Raw genomic sequence first — 25,248 nt, 5'->3', positions numbered from 1 at the left:
GATGTGTTTGCAGAGGCTTCTCTTAATCCTGATTCTTTGCCTCCTGCGCCTGTTAAACCAGATAGGTATTACAGGGTGCCTGAAGCTCATAAGTATCTTTTTAAGAGTCCTAGGGCAGACCCAGAAACTGTTAGCCAGGGGCCTAAGGGTGTTAAGGCTTCTGTTGTCAAGAATCTGGTTCCTGCAGATAAAGAGGCTAGGGCCTTGGATAGATGGGGAAAGAAAGTTTATACTTCTTCCACTCTTGCCATGAGAGCTTTGAATTGCCAGTTTCACATGTTGAAATATCAGAATTATCTCCTTTCACAATTGAAGTCTAAGGTTGATGCTCTGGCGGAAGGTATTGATTGTAGAGAGTTACAAGATTTAGTGCATGTTTCTGAACAGGTGGGTAAGCATTCTTTGCAATGTGGTTTTGATGCTGTACAGGCCTCGTCTAGGGTGGCTGCCACTGGGTCAGTTCTTCGCAGGCATGCCTGGCTGAGGGATCAAAATTTATCTGACCATGTTAAAACAAGGATTTTGGCTGCTCCTTTACAATCTGATGTCTTGTTTGGTTCTCCTGTTGAAGCAGTTTTAAAGAAAATGGAAGACAAGGCTAAGTCTATGCAGACTGTTAAAGATTTTTGCAGGTTCAGCCTCCAAAGTTTAGTAGAAATTGGCCTACTAAGGGGTGGGCGTATCCTTCTTATGATTCCCAGTCTAGGGGTAGATCTAGACGTGGCAGGGGCAGAGGTCAGGGCTCTTTCAGGCCTAGAACAGGAAGTTCTCCTGCACAGTCTTGGTGAGGGCAGGGGTCAGTCCTTTCGTAAACAGACCCAATGACCTACCTTTTCAGCTGCCAGAACCTTCTCGCCTGGCAGCACCTTTGGGAGGAAGGTTGGCACTTTTCAAAGAAAATTGGAGTATAATTACCCAAGACAGATGGGTATTGGATATCATACACCACGGTTACAGGTTTTATTTCCATACCTTGCCTCCTTTCAAAGGCATGCCAGACATTCCTCCTCAACAAAGAATAGAGGCTCACAAGCAAATTTCTCTGTTACTCCAAATAGGGGCCATACAGCCGGTTCCTATGCCAGAAAGGGGCCTAGGATTTTATTCTCGCCTGTTCCTAGTACCAAAAAGGGGAACACGTGGAGACCAATTTTGGATTTATCTATCCTCAACACTTATCTGGACATTCCCAAGTTCAAAATGTTGGCGTTACAACAGCTTTTACCTCTACTGGGCAAGGATCACTGGATGGTAACTTTGGATCTCAAGGAGGCTTACCTCCATGTTCCTATCAGACTAAGTTGCAGGAAGTATCTGCGTTTTCGGACTGGGACTTCTCACTATCAGTTCTCTGCATTGCCCTTTGGCTTATCTACTGCCCAGAGTATTCACGAAAGTTCTGGCTCCAGTGATAGCTTTCTTCAGGCTAAAAGGGATACAAATCTATCCTTATTTGGACGATTGCCTGATTCTGGCTCAAGGAAGGGACGAGCTTCTTCATCATTTGGATTATGTGATAGCAGTGCTAAGATGCCTGGGGTATTCTGTGAGCGAAATAAAGTCCAGTCTAGTACCCTCTCAAGACATGTGCTTTCTGGGTGTAAGACTGAACACAGCATCCCAGATGGCCTTTTAACCCCGGACAAACAAAAGAATCTTTCCCTTTACTTCCATCAACTATCTCTTCAGTCCGGGCTGACTGCAAGGACAGTCCTTCAAGCCTTAGGGTTCATGGCATCTTGTATTCTGGTGCTTCCCAATGCCAAACTGCATATGAGGAAGCTGCAATGGTATCTCAAAAATGTATGGACACAGCACTGCCAGGATCTGGACACTGTCATTCAAATAATACCTTGCATTCAAAAGGAATTTTTGTGGTGGGCTCAGGAATGTCACCTAAACAAGGGACTCTCTGTGACCCGGCCAGAGGCGAGTCAGATTTTAACGACAGATGCCTCAGACAAAGCTTGGGAGCTCATCTAAATGGAAAGTGGATACAAGACAAGTGGCCTGTCAGACTACAGCATCTACATATCAACTTGAAGGAGATGTTAGCAGTCCAGTTTGCATTAATAGCTTTCAAGGATTTACTTCTTCCAGGGCAGGTGTTGATTCTAACAGACAACACAACTGTCATGTGGTACATCAACAAGCAGGGGGAACACATTCTTATCCTCTATGCAGGCAAGCAATGATTTTGTGGGAGACTGCTCTCAGTTTACAACTAAATCTTCAGGCAAGGTTTCTGCCGGGAGCACAGAACTCCTTAGCAGATGTGTTAAGCAGACAAATCATGGATCTCCACGGGTGGAAACTGGATCTTCATGTATTTCAGAAATTGACAGTGTCATGGGAACTCCAGACATAGATCTGTTCGCTTCTCCACTAAACCACCAGCTGCCAAAGTTTTGCACGAAGAGGTTTCATCCCACAGCTTGGAAAGTGGATGCTCTTTCTTTCAGTTGGAAAAATCTTCATGTGTATGCCTTTCCACCTCTGCCTCTCCTCCCAAAGGTACTTCTGAAGGTCAGACAGGACAAGCCAAGGATGATTTTGATAGCTCCAGATTGGCCTCGACAGCACTGGTACCCATTACTGAGAAGTCTAGTCGGAAGCCTCCATGGCCTTTGCCTTTGATTCCACACCTGTTGTCCCAGGAGGACAGTCATTTGCTCAATGTCAAACTTCACTCTCTTCACCTAACAGCCTGGCATATTCTGTTTTGAACCATAGAGGGTCTCATCTTCCACAACAAGTTTTGAATGTGATTTTGGAAGCTAGAAGGCCTAGTACAAGGAAAGTGTACGCAGATAAATGGAAGAGATTTTTGTTTTGGAGTGCAGCAAAGGATTTGGATGTTTCTGAGCCTAATTTAAGTGTGGCTCTTCAATATCTTACTGAGTTATTGGACAAAGGTTTGTCCTTCTCTTCTATTAAGATTCATGCTGCAGCAATTTCAGCTCACTACGACTGTGACCCACCATTGTTTTCTCATCCTTTGTTCAAGCAATTTCTTAGAGGGGCAAAGAATATAAGACCCCACGAAGAGCTCCTACTCCTGCTTGGGATCTCAATTTTGTGTTGGAGAAACTCACTCTACAACCTTTTGAGCCTGCAGCTACTGTTGAGTTGAAATATTTGTCATGGAAGACTGCTTTTTTGTTGGCCATTACCTCTGCAAGAAGGGTTTCTGAATTGCAGGCCCTTATGGCAGTTGAGCCTTTCTTAATTTTCCATAAGGATAGGGTATCTTTACGTACTAATCCTTCCTTTATGCCTAAAGTGGTTTCTAGTGTGGCTTTAAACCAAACTATTCATTTGCCTACTTTTTATGCAAATCCCCAAAATAAAGGGAAAAGATTTTGCACACTTTAGATGTACACAGGCAGTTGCGATATTATTTGGACAGAACTAAAGGGTTCAGGCAATCTCAGCAGTTATTAGTTTCTTTTGCTTTGTGTTCTCAGGGCAAGCCCGTGTCAAAACAAACTATTTCTAAGTGGATTGGGTTTTGCATTGCTTTCTGTTATTCCCATCATGGCAAAGAGATTCCAGCTGGGATTAGGCCTCATTCCACTAGGGCTACTGCCACTTCAACAGCTTTTTGAGGGGTGGCAACTAAGGATATTTTGGAGGCAGCTACTTGGAGTTCAGTGCATACTTTCTCTAGGCATTACCACCTTCCACTGTACTCTAAATCCAGGGCTGGTTTTGCCACTGCTGTTTTGCAGGGCATTTTGGCAGCTCCTGCTTCATTATAGTTTAGCCATCCTCCCTTACCTCTGCTTTGGGATTCTACCCAAGTGTTAGGACTGCAGCAATGTGAGATGAAGAACATAGTACAGTTTTGTACCTACCATAAATGTAGATGTTCGAAGATCCACATTGCTGCAGTCAATTTACCTCCCTCCTTCCCTCTGTAGTTTGAGGCGGTTGTGTGGGCTGGGTTATCAATCTGAGGTATATTGTATATGTTGTTTATATTGTACATATTTTTAGTGTTAGGTTGGTTGATTGTTTGGTTGTTGTCTATGGGTTTTGACCTTTCTTTTTAGGGTCTTCTGACATCTGGGGCAAGAAAAGACTGAGGATATGACGTCGGTCATGCGCATTTGTACCCTGACGTTCTGATGTCAGTCAAATGCGCCTTGACCGACGTCAGCCTTATACTCTGATATTCGGGCCGACCGAGGGACAGCGGACTACCCAAGTGTTAGGACTGCAGCAATGTGGGTCTTCGAACATCTACATTTATGGTAGGTACAAAACTGTACTTTATCTCCTGTGCTTCTACTTATTGATATCTGTTCTTTTTTTATCTTTATCTCCTTCCCCCATATGTGAAAACTACTTCCATACCTTCAGAAATCATTAACTTTTAGCCTTGAAGAAACCGATATTCTGTTTTTTTTTTTTTTTTTTTTTATTGCCCTGTTATCAGCTTGCCTCCATGGAAAAGTAAGAGGAAAAGAAATGTAGTCCTTTACTGCAGCCTAAAAGGCAAGCTGAAACATTTACTGCTAAAAGAAGACTTTTTATTATATTCCGTGTTCTCATACTTAGTTGTTTCCACTTAAAATTTGTTATTAGATTAAGCCAGAGGTCTTAATCCAGACATTCACCTATGCAAAAGTAAGAAGAAACATATCAGCTTTACATATGTAATGGTCTATGTACTTTTACGCACCCCATCCCCTACCACAATAACCCAAGATTACAGCCCATTAACTTAAACATGCTTTTGTCTAGCTTTTCTTCTCTTTATGCACTGTAATGACAACATTATTTAATACCAGAGAAAGAAAGAAAGAAAAGAGGAAGGAGAAAAAAAAAGCATTTGATTACTTTAATAACTTTGTTGCATACAAGAACAAATAAAAGTACTTTACTATAAAATATACAATTTATGTTTGTGAAAAGTTTCATAGAAATACTGTTAAAAGAAATTATTTTACATACAGTTACCTTTTTCCTTCTTCCTTCCATCCCGTCAAAGTCCTTCCAAGCATTAATGACATGAAGTGAGGCAAATGCCTTTCATTTCCTCATAAGGTTAACAAAATCAACAAAAGTCCACTCTTCCCACTTATTCTTAGACATATTTCACAAATACGATTGATGCTGCACAGTCTCACATTTCCTGTTTATCTCCATCTCTCAACTCCAGATTCCGGTTCAGTTCTAAAGTGCTCCCGATTCTTCTGGCCAGCTCCTGTGCATTTTCCTTAGGAACAGTGGAAAATGTTTCACTTGCAAAGTCTCTCCATGTGCTTTATTATCAGAATAATGTGGAAGCAGATTCCCCTTCTGCGTGATGGCCCATTTTGTTTGCCAAACCTTTGCATTTTTTTCTTAGCCTGTTCTGCATCAAAATGACTGATCCTCCAGGAAAAAAAAAAAAACATTCTGAAAGACTGCTGGATACAGCAGCTTAAATTTCACTCCTGCCTCTTGACATTCCCTGACTACTAGAATAAATTTGTTTCTCTTCTGCCTAGTATAGAGTGAATAACCACTTTATATGAACACTCTACTCTTTCAAACTTTTAATACTTTGTCCTTTTGCCACAGTTTTGTCAGGATCAGCTATTTCTGCTGGTAGGTTTGCATCTTTTCTAATAAAGGTCTTAGCTGCTTTCGCATGACCATATTTGGAGCATATACACTGTATATCCTTTCAGCCAACAGTTACCAGTCCAGCTGCATGCTTGTGCCTTCATAAAATTAATACAGTCTGTTCCTTCTAATTTCTCTGGTACAGTAGAAAATCTCAGGTTTTCACTATGTGCTCTGATGTCTAATTCTACCATTGTTTGAAACATCTATCCTTGAGCAGTCATACTCAGCCAGCCTTTACTTCATTTCGGCCTCTGATTTTTTGCAGTTTTATCACTTCATCTGAATGTCTGTTTAAAGGTTCTTCCATTTTTCCAGCCTTTTGTTATTTGAATTGAGATATTCTTTCAGTGGCAGTGTATTTTAATTTGTATATTGTATATATAATACAATATTATATATTGTATATATAAAATAAAGTGTATTTTAATAAGCGCTGGGTACATTTGACTTATTTTTCCTCTTTGTTACCGGAAACAATGTATTGCACCAAAGCTGAAGCTTGAAGTTCTTTTTGCTGAATAGCTGCATGACTTTTCCCAGTGTTTTGTCTTCATCTTTTCTAGCTGATTTTCTTTCAGGCTCTATAAGTTTCTTCTTTGCAGGCATCCAGGCAGTTTACATACTAACTGAATTTTACTGAAGCTGACAATATCTCTGGCTGCCGTTTTTCAGTTTCTGTTTTTATACTGGGAAAGCTGAAGTTAACTGTTCGGTGTGCTGCCATCTTGAAAGCCTTTCTGCATGCCTTCTTTTATTTATAAAATCCATTGACTTATGCATGGGTAAGTTTTGTTTCTGTGGTCTCTAACCAGTCCATTATTGTTATCTTGCTGTCTTTGCCGAGTAGTTAGCAAAAGAAAGTATGCTGTGCCATCCAATACTATATACGGTGTTGCACTGCATGTTGACCTCTATGGCTGCAGCTGACAGTGGTTGCTGGTTAGTAAGATACAAATGGCTTACATGATTTAATAAAGGAGGTTTCTTGATGTTTATATGTTAATATAATTATTTCAAGAAAAGTGTGCAATAAGAAGCATATGTATTGTTTGGATGTTGAGTTCAATCATTGCATTTTCTCTAATTTTTAAAACAAATTTTGAAAATCATACTTAATATGAGGTGTACATTTTGATACAAAAGGTGTAAAAACTAAAACAGCGACCATTAACAGAAATGTTTGTGCAACTAGATGTATTATTATCTCATTCCAAATGTTTGAACTGTCTGGAAGCATAATACTTATTGCTTATAATGCAAGACAGCTTAATTTTTTTCAATTTTAATTTCAGAGAAACTTGAAAGTTGGCAGCTTAACTGTCCGGATGGGAAAGCTACTTCTCAATTTAATTCTTGTACTGTGCTTAACATACCTGCTAAACTATTTTATTAAGGTAAGCAAGCAGCTGTTCTGTCTTTGTTAACATTGGTAATTAAGTAGTTCATTAATTTGTTGTTCTTCCTGATATCCATAGCAGTACTCTGTAGTACTGACACATAATCAAACAGTATTTCCTAACTATTGCTTTGCACATACATAATAAGCAGTTGTACTGTCTCACCGTAACCACCTCATTGTGTCTAATCTGGAATTGATGAAAATGGCATTAAAGTAAGTGCCACCTGAAGGAGTGCTTCAGCAAGCTACTTTGCTCTACTTATGCAAGCCATGTGAGACATTCATTTCCTCTCCTTTGTTCTCAACCTTATTTATAGGGTCAGTTGCCATGTCCAGTTATAACTTGTGATTCCATAATTTGTGTCTATTCTCCTGCAGATGTGTTGCTGTTTTCTGCCAGTGAGAAAAGTCATTTATCATTTTCATCGAACTATTTTTTTCCTGTTGCTAATGCTGTATTGAGCCATACTCTTCTTCACTTTCTGGTATTCATAGCATAAATAAAATGTCATACATATGTTATTGTTGTTTTCCTCATGGTCTCATTTTGTACTGTTATTATTTTCCTTTCTTCTTCATAGTTGTGAACTCTGGAACTGAGCATAGTGTTTTCTTTGCTGAAATGTATGTGTTGCCACAGCAGAATATTTGTCATCTCGCTTTTCTTATCTACTTATTACAGTTGCTTCCTGATTTGTACTAAATCATTCATTGTAGATATCTGTATCTACTGATCTTTTAATTGTGTTATTTTGGATAGGTTAAAAAATAGGAGACTGATCAAATATCTGTGCTTTCCAAGTATTTTTATTTTTAAAATTAAGTAATTCTCATTTACTCTTTTCCAGCAATCATAGGGTCATCAGTTTTTTTACAAATGGTAGAGTCATAGGTTCATACTAGACTGTTGATCATTTAGGTCATTCGTAGCCTAGACTCAAGAGATGCGTCTTTTCTTAGATATCCATATCTGTTAGCTTACTGTTAGATGCCACTGTTCCAACCATATTTGAGTCACTGACCTTACTGTAGTTCTGACATGTAAACCATTGTCGTCTTTCCCATGTAATCAGAAAAAACATCATCTTGTAAGATTTCAGCAGCTAAACTCTTGTCCTAGTGATTCTGCTTTGCCAGCATCTGTAAAACTTCAGAAAGCCTTTCAGTTTGGTCTTTATTATAGCTGCCTTGCAGCACACGAGAAACACTGGGATAATAGACCTGTAATTAAGAGTTGACTTCTTTTAAGCATAGGAATTTTACTACTTTCTATGAACATTCCTACTGAAATTCTCAATATTTCTTGAATGTATTATGATTTAGTGCCTTCCATTGAGTTCTTAATCTTGTAAATTGCTTTGTCATTTCATTTCTCTTCATTGCTGTACTGTATATGGAATGTCCATTGTCTATTCCCTCCTCCCAAAAAATAACACAATTTATGTTTTAATACTGGTCCCACATATTGATAAGTATTTACTTGTAGTATTATTTTGACTGACATATTCAGATTTCATCAATTCCTCATCTACTTTCTATTACCTTTAAGCTCTAGAATGATGTGTTCTGCTGTACTTTTGAATCCGTCAGAAATAACTTTCCCTGTAGCTTTACTGATGTTTTGAGCTGGTCTGTAGCTTCATCTTCTACTCTTGCTTATTTGATTAGATTATACATCTGTCAACCTGTGCTGAAAGCCACAAGCTCTCTCTCAGATTAATCTGTTTATCCAGAAACAAGGTTTGGGGCTGTGCGGGGGTGGGAGAGGCTGATGTTGACTTGCTCATCTTGGTTGGGGGGGGCCCATTGTAATGCATTACTGATACCTAGTGAAGACTAGGTGTTAAGGCAGGTTGGCGCAGGGTCTGAAGTGGGGAATACCAGGCAAATTACAGCACTGTAGCTGGATTTGACACACATGAAGAATGCACATGTTGTAGGACCTGTATCTGCAGTGCATACATCAGACTGGTGCTGGAAAGAGAGCAGGAGATCTCTGGGCTCTGCAGAAAAGAAAAAAAAAACAGAAAAAAAATGGTCAGCTGAATTTGATGATACTACCTCTGCGTTCCCTTGTTATTTTGGGCTTGGTTGTTTTTTTCTAAGATGATCCCCATGTGTATAGTCACTGAAAATGTTGTGAAATGAGCTTTAACATGATGTTGAACTTTTTATTTTTGTTATTCTGTTTCATTAATATTTACCAATTTTTGCTCAGATGAACATTGCATCTAATGAAGTAATCATTAACATAATCTATTGGTGTGAAACAGCCATGTAAAACCCGCGTTAAATATTGGTACAGAAGCTGTGGAATGTACGTGCCAGTAAACACTTTTGCATTAGTTTGTGCTCTGAAACATTCAGAAAATTCTACAGAAGTAGAAGCAGTTTTGTAACTGAGACATCGTTGTCTCCATTCATTTAGATGTCTGTCTCTTGACAGATAAGACAGGGTTGAACCTAAGTGAACAGGAATGTACTTTACAGGTATGTATTCAGCTAGTATTACTGTAGTATTGCAGAATAGGAAATGATCATATTTAGCCTTCTTTGACTAGAAAAATTTTTTTTTCAAAACAGGTTGACTAGAAAAATTTTGACAACAGTAGGAATTGTGTTTTTTTTTTGCAGCACATTCGCTTTTTTATTCTGCTGAACTCAAGCTTCTAATGACTCTTCACCAATGTGCTAGATTCATTCATCTTCTAGTATAAGTGACCACATTGCCCTTAAGTTAGCTTTCAGAAGGTAGATCCCTTATTCTCTGTGTTTACCTGGTGGAGCCATTGACAGGGACAAAGATCAAGGGACTGAAGGTCCACTGCATTGTAGGCTGCTATTTTGTTTTCTTGTTTAGCTATAGGCATTACCCTCAAACTATGGAAATCAGTGAGTCAAGTGAGGTTACCAGTGTATTTTTCCATGTGTGACTTGCCCTAAAGTTATCAATATGTTTGTGTTCTATTAGATTTCTGCAGTTATAACATTGTGTGGATCTAGGGATGGTGATTTTGTAGATGAAGACACCAGCTCTTCCTGTTAAAGGACATCACTTATTTGATTCTGTAATTTTTCCTTCCCAGCTTGCATCCCTTTCTGAGGAATGGTAGATGAGTCTGTATCACAGCTGATGCAGGCAGATGCCTGTACTTGTGCGAGAGAGAGTAAATTATAGCTTCATTTAGATGTTTGGTAATGGACATGCTAGGCATATTTTGTTTGCTTTTACAATATTACAGTGACTTTAATGACATTTAAATCCTGTGGGTTAGGAAAGTAGCATCTATTTTTCTTTTTTTTTTTCTTTTCTTCTAGTGACCAGTCTGTGGAGTTGAAAGAAAAGGTGTTTTGTAATATATTAAGGCTCTTATAATTGCTAAAATGTAAAGTTATAGGAATTCATTGGAAATCTACAAATAAAATGTAAAATGAAATTTCATGACAGACATATTTGGGTTAACCCTATTTTTATTTTTGATTGCCTTGCAGAAACAACTACTTTTGGAATCAGATGAACACATATTTAAGTTTATAAAAGCAAAGTCTGGATTTGGAGCAACAAGGTGAGACAATTTCAGAATGCTAATCATGATTAGTTAGACTGTTGCATCCTTCTGTTGCTAGTATGCACCTAATTATGCATGTTCGCAACAGAAGGATGCATGAGCCTAATTGTGTTTTATTTTATTACATGTAGTTATCAAAGCATCACCCTCGTAATCAGCTGTTTTTTCTACATTAGTAAATATGTTCCAAAGTGTTGCAGCATAAAATATTAGGTACCATTCACAAGCATTGTGCCCCATGATGTACAGCTGGTACAGTACAGAATGAGGCACCAAAGCCCTTTGTGATTCATAGTCAAAGTTGCATGGTGGGGTAAGATATTGTGTACAGTCTTATTCCATTGTGTAGCCATTGTACTCTTGTGTAGAGTACATATGCAAATTACTCCTTCCATAATCCTACCAGATTCAGAAAGACAATACAGTCTGACTACTCTCTGGTCCCAGTGGTCTGATTAACATACAGGGCACCATCTGCATACATTAAGATGGTGTTCTACTTCTCAGTGCAAAAGTCCCCCTATCTTGTTGATCTATCACACAGCATACAAAACTAAGCAACTTATCAATGCTATAGTTAAAAAAAAAAACAAAAAAAACTCCTTTGTGTGGTAGGAAAAGCCCTCCTCGCAGTGGAGTTCCTTGTGGTGCAGGCAGCTCTGCTACCACAATCCTGTCTTTTCCCACCCCTACACAATAATGCTACCAGCCTTCTGCTACTGGGAGCTTGCCGAGTGCTATATTCCCTTATCGTACGTAGTACAACGACGACCTTAACTTCATTGTCATGCCAAACGAGTGAAACACTTTTGACTGACTGCTTTGAATTTGGCTAATGAGGAGGTGGACATTGCAGGCAGTACCCAGTGTAAGGAATATTCATTACAGTGGCAACATCTGTCATGTTAATATGGTGAGTGCCTAGCAATCTGATTTATGCTTTTTATCATGGTGCAGATCTTCCAGATGTGAGGGCTTCCCTAAAAGTGCTTACAAGCAGCTTGAATGGATCTAACTATCCCATCACATTTACTTGTGCATACACATACTTGTATAGTTTGTGTTGTATTGTTTGCACTGTGGTATTAATATTTGTATGAGGCTGTTACGCACTATTATTGGCAACCTTTTTCCCTTAGTTGTACAAGCATGTAGGTAATATATATATATATATATATATATATATATATAAGTAAGAGGAGTGTAAGGGTGAAAAACACATTTTTTAACATCTGTCTGTGGACTTGAGAATTTCTTTTCTTGATTAATTGTGATCAAGAAACTAGTTTAGAAATGATCATTCCTCAGTTATTCAAAGGGGGGACTTATTCAGTTTGAACAGACTCCTTTATCTTTCCTGACTGGAATTCATGGTATTTAACAGCCTGTTTGGCATTGTACTTGGTGTCTCCTGTACTGTGTTGGAATTATGCATGAATGATTACCAAATGATAATCATGTAAACAAGTAACTAAACAAATACATGAATAAATAAATGCACACTAAACTGAAGTTACAACAGCAAAGACTGCTCAGGTGTACAGTCTCAACTAAATTAATGATCTTAACAAAACGGATATAGTGCTAGTATAACATAGTAAGTCATATCAGTAAAAGTGTGAAGGTTCTTCAGTTAAAATATTGGAGGCCACCTAGAAGAAGGGCATACCTGATCAGGGACACCTTATCTTCAAGCAATGTGCAGCTGCCATATAATTGGCCAACCCCCCCCCCCCAAAAAAAAAAAAAAAAAAAAAAAAAAAAAACTTTATAGGTGGAAGGGCAGTCTGAATTTCACAGCATGGCAGGCACACAGAAAGCCATAGCTGAACATAGGTGTTTACTAGGTTAAAGACCACAAGGGCCTTTTTAAGCCTAGCCATGCATCCCAAATCTCTGAAAAGTTCTAATACCCTTGATTAGTGTAAGCATGGGCCTGGGAGATGAACCATTTACAGTTTACCTGTGTCCATTAGAGACATAAATACCAAACCAGGGATGAATTTCCGGTTTCCCATCCAATTGTCCAAGTTGAACTTGAATTGGGTTAGGGAGGAACTCTGCTTCACATGAATGGGGGAGCCTGTTCCATAGAGTGGGTAGTCTCTGGGATGCATACCTATCTCTCCAGCAGGTCCTATTTATATCACAGGCCAGGTTTAAGTCTTTAGAACAGGTAATTCTGGTGCTGTTTATTTTGTGGATAAGCAGGAGATCCATCAGAGTGGGGTCTGACAATGTCCTGTATGCCAGACATAGATCTCCCCTCAAAAGCCTGTAGGAGACAGAATACAGGGACAGGGCCTTGAGGCAGTTTGCAAAGGACATTCTACTTTTAGTGAGGAACCTCTGTGGATGTTCTAATTGCTAGGTATGCCCGGTTAGGTACATACCAAAGTAGGCATTGTACTCAATGATAGGTCTGATAAATGCCGAATACAGTCGAACAGTGACTTCCTTTGACTTAGATGCTATACCTTTGTTTATAAGTTGCGTAACATAGAATGATTTCCTCACCATGTAGACACATGATGGTCAAAGGCTAGATTACTGTCTGTATGTGTGTCCCTAAGTCTCTGACTACTGGGTCAAAACTCTAAGAGGTGTGTTGTCAGTATGATAGTTACCAGGGATGGATGATTTCCCAAAGGATACTTTTAATTATATTGCTGAACAAATTATTGTGTGGGTACATAATTTACGGCTATAGCTTTTGTTTTATCTTCATTAATTTTATATCCTGAAAAGAAATTAAACTGTCTCAAAATGAACCATAACACTGAGATGTCGTTTACCGAATTTATTAGATACAAAATAATATCATCTGCAAATAAGGCTAGCTTTTCTTGATTACCATACCAAGTATATCCTTGCATTTCAGAGTCCCTTATTTATTTTCTTTGCTAATGGCTCTAAATATAAAGCAAATAAAGGGTAAAGAGGAAACCCTTGCCTGGTTCCTGTGTTCAAACGCAGCTTACCCAAGAGGAACCTTCCCACTTTAATTCTTGCTTCCAGTCCTTCATATATCCTTCTAATTAGCTCTGAGCAGCCTATCTGTCCCTTGAGGAGTGGTTCCAGCCCAGTGACTTGTAGCTTATTGGCCGTTTTGAGCCATTTCCTATCTCTTTCTAACCCTCTGCTTTAAAGCCAGCTTTAGCGCGTTTTTGCGCTTGTAATTTAAAGTTTGTCCTGTTTGTTGCATTTACCTGTTGAGGCTACACACTCAAGTGTGCTAGCCTATGTTACATATTTATTGCATTTTCCTGCTGTTTGTTGCAAAAAAAAAAAAAAACAAAAAAAATTATCCTTGTTTCCCGCCTTCCCTGACCTAGAGTAGTCCAAATACAGGCTTTACTGTATTCTGGACTTTTGGAAAGTTCCTGTGTTGCCCATTTCCTTTCTTGGATAAAGGGAGGCTTCTTTGTTCACCAGTGGCAGTGGGGAGCTTAGAGCAGCCTATCTATCCCTGGAGGAGTGTTCCCAGCTCAAGAATCTGGTAGTCTATTGGCCGTTTTGGGCCAATTTCTAGCTCTTTCAAGTCCCCCTGTATAAAACCCACTTTAGCGTGGCTTTGTGCGATTTTCTGCATAGCGCAGCATCAGGCAGCACTGCTTAATTGGGTTTGAACCTTTCTTGGCTCCACAAAGTCTGCTCTTTACTTTTTCCCTTAGAACTGATCTAGTTCTCATAATAAACACCCTATTCCTACACTAAAGCCTGGCACTTGCTCACTAAAGCAATTATATAAGTCAGCACTAAAAAATTAAAAGCACTACACCCTCACAAACTCCCCTTGAGTACCTTGTTCCCCATTGGCCCTTTTTTCAATTATAAAGGAATTCCCAATACTATTCTAACATGTCCAAAGGTCAGTTGTCAATCTCCTCTCTGGTCCAGCTGGTGAATCTGGGAATCTTGAGGCAATGTTACAACTGCCTCATGTACACAGACAACCCTCTCCTCCTCCCAACAAATTCCAGCACATGTGAGATACAACCATATAGCCAAACTGGAGGCTAAGCTCTCTCAACTCAGTACTGGCGTAACCAGTCAGGAGGAGAAGGAAACCACACTCACTACAGTTCCAGTCTCACATAGACCTACCACGACAGCAAACCAAACACATAAACACACAAAAACATACTCAGAGGCTCTAAATAAAAATCTGCCTAAGCAGCAGAGACCTCGAAAGCAGACACCCAAGCAACTGCTACCCCAAAACAAAACACGTGCAACACATAGCTCACAAAGCCAGTGTGCCGAACAGTCACAGCCCTTAAGGCTAAACAACACACCTGATACACTTGTAATAGGTGACTCTATCGTCAGGCACACTGACGTCCCGCTCACCAGGCTGAACAAGGAGAAGGGCACGGTGAGCTGCCTGTCTGGCACTAGGATCCGCCACATAGCACAAGCACTCAGGTCACTCCAAGGCAAGTACAAATATGACTCGGGTCATTCACACCAGCATGGACAATGACTGAGACGTACCTCCCTAGACTACATGAAAAGAGACATAGAGGAGCTCTCTGAGCATGTAGCCCAGGCCGGTATGACCCTGACCTTGAGTAGCATCTTACCCTCACCAAGAATGATGCCACAATATGAAGACAAGATGATCAATTTCAACAATTGGCTTAAGTATTGGTGTCATTCAAAGGGGATCCAATGCCTGTCAGCCTGGGATGACATGCTCGACAAGCCACGATGCTTCGCTAGGGACGGCTTGCACCTATCACCCCTGGGCTTTCGGATATTGGCAAAGGCTCTTGCCACCCCCATAGTGCCTTTTTAGGCAAGGCTCAAAAGACAAACCCACCTCCATAGGTATCACAAGGGATAAGAAACTAAGAGTAATGCTACTCAACGCCAGAAGTGTAAACCTCAAGATGCACTTTTCGAAACTCTCCTTAGCATGGAGAACATCGATATCTGTGCAGTAACAGAAACCTGGTTCAAGGCTCCCAAGAGCACACCAGCACTACCAGGTTATACCTCATACCATGCTTTTCGGCCCCAAAACTTGGACCGAACCACAAAAGGAGGGGGAGTATCAATATTCGTCAAAGATACCCACACCTCCAGGTTGGTGGCACAGCACGAAACATCAGAGACTATCCATGTGCAACTAACTGTGGGTAAAACTGCCTTCCAGTTTATAGCCTGCTACAGACCACCCTCCCAAACCCAGGTACCCCACTCGGCTTCCTTGAGAACACTGGAAAATATGAAGGTCTCTCCAAACACCATTATATTGGGCGACTTCAACTACCCAAACATAGACTGGGAGCATTACTCTAGCTCCAACACCCTAGCCCAAAGGTTCCTAGAATTTATAAACTCAAATGCTATGGAACAACTTGTTACCACTCCCACAAGAGGGGAAAACATACTGGACTTGATCATCACCAAGATGGGGACTCTATGCTCCAGACCAGAAGTGTATCCCTCACTGGTAAGATCAGACCATAAACTAATCTCACTGGATATTCACATCCCGACCTCACCCCCTGCTCAGAAAACCGCAGTGAAAAACTTCTCTAAAGCAACTTTCACACTCCTCAGAACCGAGGTGGAATCTCCAAAGCCCCCGGGCCTGTGGAAAATACGGCCCAGACCGCAGAATCCTTAACACCTTCAGGAATGCATGGATCATGCAATCCCAAATAAAACCAAGACCCAATCCTCCAAAGGCAGGCGTCCTGTCTGGTGGACCCCAGCCATAAACAAACTATACAATAGATCAGTATTAGCAAAAAACTACGGACACTCAAAAAATCGTCTAAGGCCAGCTTCGAGAGAAAAATTGCACAGGACACCTAAGGATAATCACAAGGCTTTCTTTAGTTATGTTAGGAACCTGGGTGGGAATTCCCAGATATGCTCAGAATTAGTCCAAAATGACAAAAAATACACCAAACCCACAGACATTGCCAACATCCTAGCTGACCGGTTCAGAGCAAACTCCCCCCCCTTTCCACCAAAAGGGCAAATATCTATCCCAGCAAAGTGCTGCCCCCCTGACATCTCAGATGCTCAGGTAAGAGCTGCCCTCTCCAAAGCAAAAAACACAGCATCAATGGGACCAGACGGTGTCCCAGGCTGCGTCCTACATGATCTCCAAGAAGAGCTAAACCCAAACATAAAACTACTGTTCAATCTCAGTCTTACTACAGGATATGTACCCAAAGAGTGGCGTACAGCAACAGTGGTCCCTCTCCACAAAGGTGGTGCCTCAACGGATCCTGGAAACTATTGCCCCATAAGCCTGACTAGCTTGGTCTGCAAAGCTATGGAAAGGATCATCATGGACCTCATAAATAAAGATATTGGGGACCTACAGACACTGGATCCTACCCAGTTTGGCTTTGTTAAGGGCAGATCCTGCCTCTTAAACCTGGTTGATTTCTTTGAAACAGTCACCAAGGCCATTGACGAGGGGAAGGTGGTCCACACAGCCTACCTGGACCTCACAAAAGCCTTCGATGCAATACCCCACTCGGGCATTATAGATAATCTCACCAGCTTAAATATAAACCCCTATGTCACTAGATGGGTTGCATACTGGCTCAAGGACAGAACCCACATGGTTAGACTTGCTGGAGCCATGTCAGACTCCAAACCAGTTACAAGTGGCGTTCCACAAGGCTCAGTCCTGGGACCTCTCTTGTTTGGTATATATTTCTTGGAGGTACAGGCCAACACGGATGGACTGTGGCTGACCAAGTTCGCAGATGACTGCAAACTGGGCGCCATAATCGACACTCCAGCCGACACAAGTATCCTACAAAAGGGCCTCATAGAAACAGACAACTGGTGCCAGAGCCATGGCCTCAAGCTAAATGCCAAAAAGTGTATAGTCATCCCCTTTGGCAAAAACAAAGTGCCCACAAATTACCACATAGGTGGTAATCCATTAAGTACGGAAGAAGTAATTAGGGACCTGGGGACCCAAGTTGATAGCAATCTCTCATTTGACAACCACGTGGCCAAAGTGGTTAGAAAAACATTTTATATAGCCCACCTAATCATGAAGGGATTCATATCTAGATCAGGGGAGGTCATCGTGCCTCTTTACTCATCCCGCATCAGGCCCATAATTGAGTACAATGCCTCTTTTGGGATGTACCTTACCAGACACCTGCAGCAACTGGAAAGACCCCAAAAGTACCTCACCAAGAGGATCAAAGGGCTCAAACAGGTGCCATATGCTGCCCAGTTAAAGAAACTCCAGCTCTACTCAGTGGCATACCGCCTGCTCAGAGGCGATCTGTGCCTGACGTATAAAGCCATGTCCAACCTGGAATTAATGGACATGCTGCACCTCAGAAAATCCAAATCCCATCGAGCTACGCGCTCGAGAGACTTGAACCTCAGCACTGAAATAAATAGGACATGCTGGAGGGACAGATTGATAACCCAGAGGCTCCCTTCACTCTGGAATAAAATCCCAGTCCAGGTCAGGCAGAGTCCCTCATTGACTCTCTTCAACAGGAATCTTGATGAGTGGATGGGAGATCGTAGGTTTACTCCGGGTATCACTTCTGTGTCACTGTTAGACAGAGGCACAGTATACTAACCTCGAAAAAGGGCATAGCAAAATTCATTTAAAATGGGTGGCGAAAGCCAAACACACTCTGGCTTGGCTTATAAATGCCCTAGGGCAGATAGCTTAGTATGAACCTATGAACTTAATTAACCTTATTATTGTGTCAGGGAATGCAAATGCTTCCAGTGCCCCACTCAAAATCCCAGCTTATTCTGTCAAATGCTTTTTCTGCATCAAGACCCACCAACAAAAGAGGTATTTTCTTACATTCTGCTCCCCTCTGGATGAACAGTGTTCTATTGATGATGTCAAATGTTTGCCTCCCCTCCAGAAAACCACACTGATCCATATTTGTCAATTTTGGCAACACCTTTTCTATTTGTTTAGTCAGTATAGACATAAACACCTTATAACTGTGGTTTAAAATTGAAATAGGTCTATAATGAAGCTGGGGTTGAAGTTTTTTTGCCATCTTTAGGTAATAGCCACAACAGGTTTCTTCCGATATGTTGGTGCTTCTCCTCCTTTTAAAATATTCTTAAACAAAATCTTCCAGATCTTTGGCACTTTCTTCCCTCCTAATTTCAATACTTCCACAGGAATTCCATTTGTTCCTGGAGAATTTCCTGAAGGTTGATTATACATCACTGTTTTCATCTCATCACCTCCTGTCTTAATTATTAGTTGTTGAGTCTCATCCACCTCTAACCTTAACATAAGTCTTTCATAAGTATTTCCATTTGTATTCTTTCTTGATTTCTACATTTCTCTGCTTTAAACAAGTTTTCATAACTTTTCTGAAATACTTCTAAAACCGCTAAAGGACCTCTGGTTGTTTCTCTTGTTATAGGTTGCCTTTCAACGTTTTGTTGCCCAAGTCATTGTGCTAACTGGAGTTATCAAAAAATAGTTACTTCACTGCAAACTTTCTAAACTCATGCATATTTACAGACTCCCTTATTTTCTTTTTAGCACTCTGCATTTGCTCCACCTCTTGTTCTGCAAGATTTCCTTAATCTGCAACACTTACATTTGTCAGCCCCTCCAAATAAATTCTATTACTTCTTAAATATATTTTTTCTCTTTCTGTTTTATTTCAACTCTCTTTTTAAACCCCATTTTCATTTTATCCCAGTTTCTAGCTATAACTTCTGAAGATGCTTCTACTTTCCCTAATAACTCTCATATAATTTCCAGTACCCATTCCTTAAATTTCTGCCTTTAACAGATAGGTGTGAAAGTGCCAGTGTCTTGCTTGTAGTTCATTACTCTGCATTTTTATTTTATTGGTGTGTGATCAGAAATAGTTATTGGATATGTTTTGAAGTTTTCAATTAAGTGTACACATTCCTATGTAATATAATTGCTATCTAGTCTAGTCCAGTTATTGTACCTTGGGGAATAATATGTAAATTCAGTCAGAGTTCCTACCACTGAAATCAGAAATCTACCCTCTTTTGCTATATTGATCCTTCTAGGTCTCAATACATCCTCACTATTGCAAATCAAATTCCAGTTCCCACCTGTTAATAATATTCCCTGTTGAAAGCCGATTATTTCCCCCAAAGTTTTCTTAAGCTCCATAATAGCAGTTTTCAGCTGAAAATAAATACATGCCATTGTGATCCTTCTACCTTGCCAGTAGCCCCTTACTACCACAAATATGCCACTTTTGTCTTTTTCCCCCTCATCTATCACTATTAGAGCCCCTCTAGCAATTAGTATATTTACTCCCGTTTTCCTTTGACTGTGATATTCTGTTGAATATCCATTCTGAAATCCTCTCTGTCAAATTCACATGCTCATTTCTTTCCAAATTTGCCTCCTGCGCCATTGCTATTTATACTCTGCACTTCTTAATACAATTCAATATGCTTTCCTTCTTATCTATACCTGGAAGGCCATTCATGTTCCAGAGTAATATGGCCAGCATTGTCATCATGATAAAAAGCTATTGTTCCCATTTATTATATGTGACCGTTTTTTTTAATGTGCATTTCCAGCTTGTGTTACAAGCAGATTAATGTTTGGCAGGCTGATCTTTTGTACAGCTGTTTCTTCTCATCTCCATTTGAACCTATGTCACATTTTTCACAACTTTTTTTTTAATGAAAACCCTCAAACAAAAACCTAGATACAAAATACTCCCATCTCTTATTAAGTTGGAATAAACACATGAAACTATGTACATTATCAAAACTTGAAATTTAACCCTCCCAAAGGGAACAGTTGATGGGTGCACCTACAGGAATTATCTAACCTCCAATTAAGGTTACCCATGCTAAAGTGTATGCTTCAGCCTGTGCTTCCACTTACACTGATTGCTGTTGGTTCTTTTCTCATCTTTCTTCCCCTCCCAGATATGAAAAACAGCTTGTATACTTTCAGAAAACATTAACTTTTAGGCCTAAGAAAAAGTACACTGGCTATTTTTAAATATAATTAAATTGTACACTGTTCTGTTAACTGTATTATTAGTATTAAGGCTTCTATGGAGGTTGTTGCATTGGAGGTTTCCTGTAAAAAATAAATAAGTAAATAAATAAATCCGACAAAGAAAAAAATCACCATGTAATTAAAGTTGCATTGTGTTTAAAGAGCAGCATTTGGTTTTAAGAATGTTTCTGAAAATCTGCTTTTTTATGTTTGTCAGTCAGAATGACATTTTCTGTGTTTGCCACTCAGACTTACATCAGTCCAACACCAGGACCAGTACTGGTCCAGGGCCTGATGGTTAGCTACCTCCATTTTACAGTGATTATTTTATAATTTTCTACTTTATTGGCAAGTCATGTTAATGTGATCACTTCTGCCAACGTCCATTATTACAACATTTACTTGACTGTCAGAGATCCTCTGAATGTTCATCCTAATAACTTCATTGATTCTCTAGAGTTTCCAAATCAATTATTTTATGAACTGGTCAGTTTTAGTAATGAAGTAATGCTTTGCCATATGTTCTAAATTTGTTGTAAGGATCAAACTTTGAGTCATGTTCATAATTTGGATGTGATTTAGGTAGCTCGTATGCTTTTCTTATTTTTAACCTGGTCATGGCTGAAAAGGGTACTTGGACCATTTCACTTATCTAGTTAATAAATAAATTAATGCAGACAAGTGTCAACTTTATTCATGACCAAAACATGAACTGGCTGCAGAAAAAATGTAGCCACGATTTTATTTATAAATCTTAAAATTAGCAAAAAGGTGGCTTAAAATTTAGGGTTGAAGCAGTGTGTAACCAGGGCAAGCTACAAAACTGCATAATCATGAGTTTTGTCTGTCAGCATGTTTGTAATGTCTGTCCAGCCTGCTTCTCAATTTGCTATATTGCATTAATAGACAAGAAACCGTTGATTGCTGACCAGAAGTCATAGGTTCAAAAATCATTTTGTCAGAGGGGAGGGAGAGGCAAACCAAAACCTGCAGTCTAATGCAATTATAATTATTTTGTATTAGGCTGCATGTTGCTGTGTTTGTAATTATCCACCTTACATTCATGGCTAAGTAATTTAAGTACCTGAAATGAAACGCTTAACTTTTTAACACAAGGACACTTATTAACATACATCTCTGGGGATGTCACTGCTGAAGTAGTGCCGCACTTATTGAGATTATTGAAATGCATATTTTTCATGCTCCTGTCTTGAAGAATTGAAGGCCAGTCAACAGGGACAACTGTTTACAAATGGAAAAAATCAGATGAGCAGCTTCTACTATCCAGTAAATATTATTTGAACATTATTAAAGCCACTGTAGCACATCTCTTTAAGTAACTTCCCCATTATATGTCTGCACTCTATCCTATTCCTTTATACTTTCCCATCTGTGCCCACCTCTAACACCATGCAGTAATATTCTCCTTCACTTGCTCAGCATATAATACACTGCATTTCACCACATTACCAGATGGCTGTCTTATTTCTTGATGCAACTACCCAGACATCTTTCAGCCACAATCCTAGTTTTCTTCACAGTACATACTTCTAGTATTTTTTTCAGTTGACTTCAAAGCCCCTCCCTAGTTTACCCCATGATACAACCACCCGGAAAAATTTTAGTCACACTCCTGTTTCCCTTCCTTGTACATATTTTCAGTATTTCCTTAGTTTGAATGCCATTAATTGCCACCTTAACCTCATTATCATACACAACAGCATAATCTGTAGATAACTTAAATAGCAACTGGATATTAGACTAACAACCTATAAAAGGATTATGGGTGGGTCTTCAATTGTAACCACAGTATTATGTGTTTGAGACATGGATGCCGAGAAGTACACTTCGAGAGTGAGGCTTGAGAGGTGAATATTGGCATCCATGTTGAGAACACATGATTTATGGTTACGATCGATTACCCGATCTTAATTCTTTGTAGTGCATGGAGCTTCATCTGTTCGACCTACTATTAGTTAAAGAAAAAAAAAGGATAAACTGTTTTTCAGCCTTTCAAAGCCATAAAGCAGTTAGTGAGCACTGTTAAAAAAGACAGTGTGTCATGTGTCTTATGCTAGGATAAGAAAGTCAGAGTAGACACAAATTAAGAAGGACAAAGAATGTTACTAACACAGACAGCAGGCAGAAAGAAATCTGTTTTTAATTGTGCTGTCATTTACTAGCCACTTTTAGCAGGTTTTTACTGGTCAGTGTGATATCTGATCTTAGCAACTTAAGCACAGGGTGCTTAATTATTAAGATTGGGTCTCACACTACTGAAACATGTTTGATTTTTTTTGTGATAATGGAGTGTAATAATGGTGTTCCATGCACTACACAAATGTAAGGCACTCATAACTTGCCATTCCGCAACACTTCAAGTCCCTCACCATTGTACTACAGAAAAACAAGAAACATCCACTTCAGAAGGATGACAAAGCATTATTGCTACAATTGAACTAACCAGATTTATCCAAAACTTATTGTCAAAATTTAAACACCAGTATAATCCTAAATATAAATTACTTCTAAAGTATAGGGGCATTCATCCTAACCAAGGACTTGCATTATCTAATACTGTCTTGACCAATCCTCATTCTCCTTTATGAAACAGACATACTGGAATTAAAAAGATGGCATGGAAGTGGCAGTATAATTCATAAAAAGTAAACCTTCATAGCTGGATGCTTCAGATATAATCAGAGTAACTGAAACCTATCTTAAGTTACACATAGGACATGAATAAATGCATTCTCCTAGGTATAACATAATCTGTAGCGATTGCACTAGTAAAACAACTGGTGGTGTAGTATTTATATATTCAAAAAAGTTAATCTAGCTATGCACCTCACACTAATATCAAACATAATAAATGCTGAAATCCTAGCAGCTAAACATAAAAGTAACACACAGAAATCAGTATGTGTAGTGACTCCGTGTATGCCTCCTACTGCAGACAAATCAGCCTCTAAAGGCATACTATCCTGAATAATACAAATATATCCCTTGAAACAATAATTATAAGCATCTAAACCTCTTCTGCAACATCAACAGAGTGATTTGGAGGAATGTGTTTATCTCGAAGAGGATACTCCTGCTGTGGAACAGCCTTCCCATCCACATAAAACAAAGTGCATCCCTGTCCATATGCAAGTTCAAGTTAGATCTATGGATGGGAAACGGAACATTTGCCCTCACGACTACCCCCTGCACTATTAATGGAGAGAGGCAGCTCTTAAATGCTTATGGTTCCCCTCAAATTATTTATAGTATGATCCCATTTCTTCTTCTTTCGGCTTTTCCCTGTTAGAGGTTGCCAAAGCAGATCACCTGTCCGCTCATGATTGGCAGTGGAGTTTTACAGTGTCGAGTTGCCAGCCCGGCGCCCAGATCCCATTTATTCTCATTAAGGTTAATATCGAATTGGATGGGTAAGGCCAATCAGTAACCAGATGGGTAGGTTATTTTGAGTGCAAAAAGGGAAACTGGCTAGGCTTAAAATGGCCCACTAGGGTAGCTAGCGTAATACTTAACTGTGAACCTATATTGGTTGGTCTAAGTTTATTCGTAAGACTATTCATCCCTGTGTCAATTTATATAACTGAACACAGCTTATATACATACAACTAGAAGACAGATAAAGTTACTGGAAAATAAAGTATTTTGGACTGCATACTATGAAATTTGGGATACCAGCAGAATTACCCTTGAAGGAATTTTGCAACACACTGTTAATAATTATAACCTAGTCCATGCCATTTAGAAACATACCAGCATTCATAGAAATATCCAGTGTAAAGTAGGCAAAAAACAGCCAAATTCACTATGGATACATTCATGTCCATCCTTAAATATAACAAATGGGAGCCATTAAAAACACTGTCTTGAGATGATGCAGTAAGTCACTTCAGCAGAACCACATTATACTGCCTGGCACTTCATCGTCGGAAGAGAGACTGACCAAACCCTGCACCATGGTTTACACTAATAATAAAACAGCTAATGCACAGTACAGATAAAGCATGGAAAAGTTAAGCTTTGTCTCTCTCTCTCTCTCTCTATATATATATATATATATATATATATATATATATATATATATATATATATGTGTGTGTGTATATATGTATATATATATATATATATATATATATATATATATATATGTGTATATATATATATATATATATATATATATATATACACACACACAAACACACACATATACATGGGCTGTATTCTAGTTGCTGAAGTACAGATTGTCGAACAGGAAAAATGATGGTACAGCTGATTGAAAGTACTGGCTTTTTTCTGTTTGTGTTCGCAGTACAGTGGGGGTCAGGGATTTTGCCCTTTCTCCACTGCAGTGTGATCTTGGAGTTAGTTATTATAGTTAGCAGGGGGTGAGGGAAGTTAAACAGCATCTTTGTGGTGGGGGGAGTTGTAATATTTTTAAAAGGAAAATGTTCAACCAATTGGGGTTGATCAGTTGAGTTTCAAAGTTTTGAATGTTTAATTTACTGACATACATATAAGTGTGTGTGCTCGCAAGTGTGTAGATACACACACACACACACACACACACACACACACACACACACACACACACACACACACACACACACACACACATATATATATATATATATATATATATATATATATATATA

The 25,248-nt window shown here is 39.4% G+C and overlaps 1 protein-coding gene across 3 annotated transcripts in view; it reads left to right on the top strand.

Annotated features, from left to right (window-relative positions):
• DPY19L3 (dpy-19 like C-mannosyltransferase 3) overlaps positions 1 to 25,248 on the top strand; it is a 1,004,768-nt gene that overhangs the window by 625,506 nt on the left and 354,014 nt on the right. For all 3 annotated transcript variants that reach the window (XM_044081679.1, XM_044081680.1, XR_006366062.1), the window contains exons 10-11: positions 6,912 to 7,013; positions 10,511 to 10,584. In XM_044081679.1, coding sequence (XP_043937614.1) covers positions 6,912 to 7,013; positions 10,511 to 10,584 — 176 coding nt within the window. The remainder of the gene's footprint in view (positions 1 to 6,911; positions 7,014 to 10,510; positions 10,585 to 25,248) is intronic.

Source organism: Protopterus annectens, chromosome 8.part1 (assembly GCF_019279795.1).
Source record: "Protopterus annectens isolate FY-2018-M chromosome 8.part1, PAN1.0, whole genome shotgun sequence".
NCBI lineage: Eukaryota > Metazoa > Chordata > Ceratodontiformes > Protopteridae > Protopterus > Protopterus annectens.
This window is presented reverse-complemented; position numbering and strand designations above follow the sequence as displayed.